Source organism: Penaeus chinensis, chromosome 16 (assembly GCF_019202785.1).
Source record: "Penaeus chinensis breed Huanghai No. 1 chromosome 16, ASM1920278v2, whole genome shotgun sequence".
Taxonomy (NCBI): Eukaryota; Metazoa; Arthropoda; class Malacostraca; order Decapoda; family Penaeidae; genus Penaeus; species Penaeus chinensis.
The window spans coordinates 12,768,318-12,773,317 of NC_061834.1; the positions used below are offsets into that span (position 1 = coordinate 12,768,318).

Genomic DNA, 5,000 nt, shown 5'->3' on the forward strand with positions numbered 1-5,000 from the left:
GATACATACCACAGGGTAAACCGTCAGTAAATGTACATATAAAAGCGAAGCATAACAAAAAAAACAAAAAAAATCACGTACGATTTTCAGAGGAATCCCGGTGAAGGTTTCCGGGTAGAGGTACGAGTTGGTGGAGGCCAAGTAGGTGGGCGTGGACGGGTTCTCGCCCTCCTTGTCCCAGGCCTCCAGCTCCCCGTCCTTGTTGCTCAGCGAAGACCCGGTCCGCTGATCCAACTCAACCTGCCAGCGAAACATTTTCTGCTGAGTGGGCTGTCGTCATACCATTGTTGATTTATTTCAGAACATTTGCAAAGATCTATGCACTAACACAATTTGAAGGAAAAACCTTGTCTTTTACATGACGTTACAACAAAATGGTGAAAATTACATCATCCTTCCAATTTCATAAAGAGATGTCAAGTACACGCTCCAGCATTCGCTCTTACCTTTAAGTCGGACTCATTGGCCGTGGAATTCTGGTCGGTCATCTGCAGAGTGACGGTCTTTTCGGGTAAACCTCCGGATTTTGCGTCTGTGGAAGGAACGGACGGAGTTATTTCGAGTCGTAAAGAAAACTGTATTATAATTACTGATGTGAAGCAAACTCGTTAAGTACGAAGGCTAAGAGCCATGATTTTATCTCTCCACAACCATACCGGTCCAGTTGTGCAGCGGGACCTTAGCACCGGCCGACCCTTACTTACCCTTCTGTCGCGCAGCCGTCCTCTTGGCACACATGATGACGGCCAGTGCCACAACGAGCACGAACACGATGCCGCCCGTGACCCCGCACAGGATCAGCAGCAGCGGAAGAGTTTCTGAGGAAGAGGCAACAACCTTAAGTTTGCGAGGAACAGACTCCGTTGGGCGCGCACGACATCCGCGGAGGCCAGAATGGCACTCGATGGCATTTGTAAAGTTCACATCAAGGACATCAGCTACGAATTACCTGCCAACTGGCTGCCTCTGCGGGTGCCGCGGCGGCCTTCCGGAGGCATTCGAGCAATATTATGCAAATGAGCGAGATTCCCGTCTGATGAAAATACTTGTTATTTATACAAAGATACTTGTTTAAGGACGTCAGCATATCTCTTAGGGACTGGGTGAAGCTTTATTTAACAGGGAAAAATTCTTGTAATTGAGAACGAAGTATTTTTATTTCCGTGTAGTAAGAATAACAAGTATGAATAATGCATTTTACTTTGTGTATGCAAACATTTGGTTTAATTCCATAAGTTTATATGACTTTCAGAAATGAAGAGCGCACAGTGACTAGCATGCATTCACACTATATCTTGAAATAACAACTACAATGAAAATAAAACGAAACTGCTTGTTAAAAACAGAGAAGACGACGGCGAGTGCCGATCGAGAAGAGGCGTCACTCACTCTTTTTGTTGAGGATGATCTCGTAGACGTCGGAGCCGAACGCGTTCTGCACGGAGCAGTTGTAGGCGCCGAAGTCCGAGAGTTTGGCGTTGCGGATGACGAGCGTGTGGCGCAGTCCCGTCGGCGTCATGTCCTCCACCACCTCGTAGCGACCCTCCTCTGCGGGGAACAAGGGCAGGTCACGCACAGATAGTGACAGTAGGGCACCAAGTGTGTGTGTGTGTGTGTGTGTTTGTGTGTGTGTGTGTTTGAACATTACTTGCTGCACAGTTGACTATAAGACTTAAACAGAAACAACAATCAGGGAAACTGCGATAGAAACAGCTGTCGTCGAGCACTTACCGAGGTCGACCTCCTGCCCGCGGTGCGTCCACGTGACGGTGACAGAGCGCGTGGAGGCGCCCGTGATGAGGCACTCCACCAGCACGGTGTCCCCTGCCTTGCCCCACTGCACCTTCTCGGAGCGCACCTGCGGCGGGCCCTGGGGAAAGGGGGGGTTAGCTTTGTCTTCTCTAGGGAATACTCTAGGTACTAAAAAATATAATTCTCTCTCTCTCTCTCTCTCTCTCTCTCTCTCTCTCTCTCTCTCTCTCTCTCTCTCTCTCTCTCTCTCTCTCTCTCTCTCTCTCCATATATATATATATATATATATATATATATATATATATATACACACACACACATATATACGTATATACGAACATACAATAATATATACAAAATATAACAATACATTCATGCAAGCACTCAACGCCAATGTGCCCACCTTGAGGAAGACGCCGACGGTGCCGGAGATCTCTGGGAAGCCCTCGACCTTGGCGATGCACAGGTAGGTCCCGATGTTGTCTTTGTTGACCCGGAGGCTGAGCTCGGCGCCCTTGCCCGCCACCGTCTGTGTCTGCTGGTTGATCCACACGATGGTCGGCTCTGGCATGGAGTCCACCTCGCAGCGCAGGGTCACGTTCTCGCCGTGCTCGGCGTACTGGTCGCTCGGCGGCAGGCGGAACGACGGCCCGTCTGGGGGGGGGGGGGGGGAAGGGGGAGTGAGCTCGGCACCAGTGACACAGTGACCACCAGTAATAGCAATTATAATACTGACAATAATATTACTTACAGTTGTAGAAATAACTAACGTGATGTTGACAATTAGAACATAATCAGTAAAAAGAATAATAACTATATTATAACGATGATGGTCCACAATAATGTTCTTAACAAGGACGTTAATAGAAATATGATATATGTTAATGTCAATAAGTACCTAACACTCATGACGATATTGATGATTTCAGTAATGTACACTTCAATGATAAATGCACCTGTAATGCGTATACAACTGCAATATTAGCAATGCTATAAGAACAAAATAATATTCCCCATAGCATAATATTCACAACACTGCAATTCCAATAACAACACTACAACCCCGTGTAATAACACACGGCGCGCCAATAAAGAAACGGCTGGCCATGACTCTGTTTGGGTCGACCCGCGGCGCCGCCCGTGTTTACTTCCCCCGTAATGAATCTGAGCATTACTTTGATCCGCGCGAATCGGGCGACTCGCAGCCCCCGCTCGCGCCGGAGCGTGGCGAGGTGGCCAGGCAGGACGCGCGGAGGGCGTTTTGTGCGAGCGCGGTCGAGCTGAGTCAACGCGCAAATAAGGGAAGCCTCGCGTTTAATGAGAACCTCGGAACAATTGGTACGGAAGCCTCCCGCGTGCAGCAGTGATGAAACCGGAAGATGCACGCCCTTGTGTGATCCTCGGCCCGCCCTGATACTTTCCCTGATAAAGGTGACGTCGTCCAAAGCACGACCCAGACAAAAACGAACGCGGCAACAGTCACGAGGTTCATCTGTCGCAGGTATTCTCGGGCTCTCGGGGACTCTATTATGGATAATGGCGGAGGCGGGCGGGAATGAGAGCAGAAGAGGCGGGAAGGAGAGGAAGGAAAGAATAGGTGCAAGAGAGGGCGGCTGAAGGGGAACCAGCGGGATGAGACAGATATACGGACACTTGCCTTGTATAACTAATTACGTTCTGTAATACGAACTCGAGTAGAACTGCCATAGATACGGAAACTTTTGCCAGAGAAAGAAAACTTCCCTCATGAGGCGACGCTTAAACTTATAATCACCATACGTTATTTCGAAGCCTCTCCCTAAAGTGGTAGGCGGAAGTTGGCAAAACTCGGCTAGTGTTCTCCGAACTGCCACCTCGCCACATCAATCATTCATGACGTAACCATAGCAGAGGGCGCCCTCTACTGAAACTTGACGGAGCTTTCTAATGATTCTCGACGCCAAACTTTCAATAGGTTATTTAGCCGCCAAGACCTCGTGATGTCAGACCGCGAAAACTTGGCCAAAGATATATTACCTTAACCTGATGATAAATCACTAAGCCCCAGCAGGTCATTCATTATTGCTTAATCTTCATTTACAATATTTAGCATTTTGTGAATCACAGAGGCGAGGCGCTATGGCGCTGAGGCTGCTGTGAATGCAAATAACTGACGACAAAATGTACCAAACTTTAAATTATAAGAGTTTTGCGTTTTCCCACGAGGAGCCGGTAAAAAAGTGTCTTAATTATGGCCACATTCACGCACGTCCGCTTGCCACGCTGAGTGTACTCCAGCTTAAGCTTTCAAAAAGGAATGGAAGTGAGAGACACAGCTATAATGAGCGGTAGAGAGCAAGAATTATTTCTAATGTAACTTACACTCGCCAGAAACACATGCATGTAAGCCTACACCACCTTTACTCTCTCCCTCTCTTCTCTTTGTTCTGGAGTCTTCATCTTTCAATTTCACTAGAAATACAAATTCATACACAAACATGCAGGTAAAACAATTTTGCCTTCCAGAAACTTTATTCTAAAATTCTTTATATTCCACGTAAAGAATTCTTTTAGAGTAAAAATTTTCGACACCCAGCTTCACTATGCGCTCTTTTTCCCTTCCTCCCTCACCTCGCCACGCACGATAACAGCTGCGAACCGCCATATAAATAAACATAAAGTGTCACATTGTGGGGGAGCTGCAAGGCTTTGGTCCAAAGTTAATTAGTATTTTTCAGATCCTCCGATCATGTGATAGACTAAATTATTTGGTGATAGCCGAAGGGAGTATTTTACTGTTATTAGAAAATAAACAAATTCAGTTTCTGGAAGAAGTACACTCGGTATGAATGGGAAATTAGACTATTTTGTGTTCTGGAGTGCGCGCAACTTTAGATATGGATCTCATTCATTACTCGGAAAACAGTTGTTTTTTTCTTTTCCTCTACAACCTCTGGAGCACAGTTTAACAGGCTGCTGACAATAAGTGCTGAAATGAAAGCTAACAGGAGAACACGTGGACGAGGAGGGTTCAGGAGAGAAGAAAGGGAAGCGAAGCCAAATTTCCTCTGGCATCGTGGCCGTCCGTCCGCGCGATTTGGAGGAGAGGCCTCGCGCCGCATCGCATCTGCCAGTTACACCGAGGGACATTTTATGAGTGAAAATTGTAAGATACACAAACCCGGTATACTATCCAGTGTTAAACATGGGTATTATCAACATTTGTAATCTACATAGTGTAGATATTGGAGTGTTGAGCACCTATAGCA

General features: G+C 46.8%; 1 protein-coding gene across 1 annotated transcript in view; it reads right to left on the reverse strand.

The window, feature by feature from the left end:
- LOC125033637 (irregular chiasm C-roughest protein-like) overlaps nucleotides 1-5,000 on the reverse strand; it is a 53,645-nt gene that overhangs the window by 1,758 nt on the left and 46,887 nt on the right. Inside the window, exons 7-12 of the mRNA XM_047625312.1 lie at nucleotides 2,156-2,406; nucleotides 1,732-1,870; nucleotides 1,390-1,548; nucleotides 705-818; nucleotides 447-532; nucleotides 82-240 (exon numbers count right to left, since the gene is read on the reverse strand). Of these exons, the coding sequence (XP_047481268.1) occupies nucleotides 82-240; nucleotides 447-532; nucleotides 705-818; nucleotides 1,390-1,548; nucleotides 1,732-1,870; nucleotides 2,156-2,406 (908 nt within the window). The remainder of the gene's footprint in view (nucleotides 1-81; nucleotides 241-446; nucleotides 533-704; nucleotides 819-1,389; nucleotides 1,549-1,731; nucleotides 1,871-2,155; nucleotides 2,407-5,000) is intronic.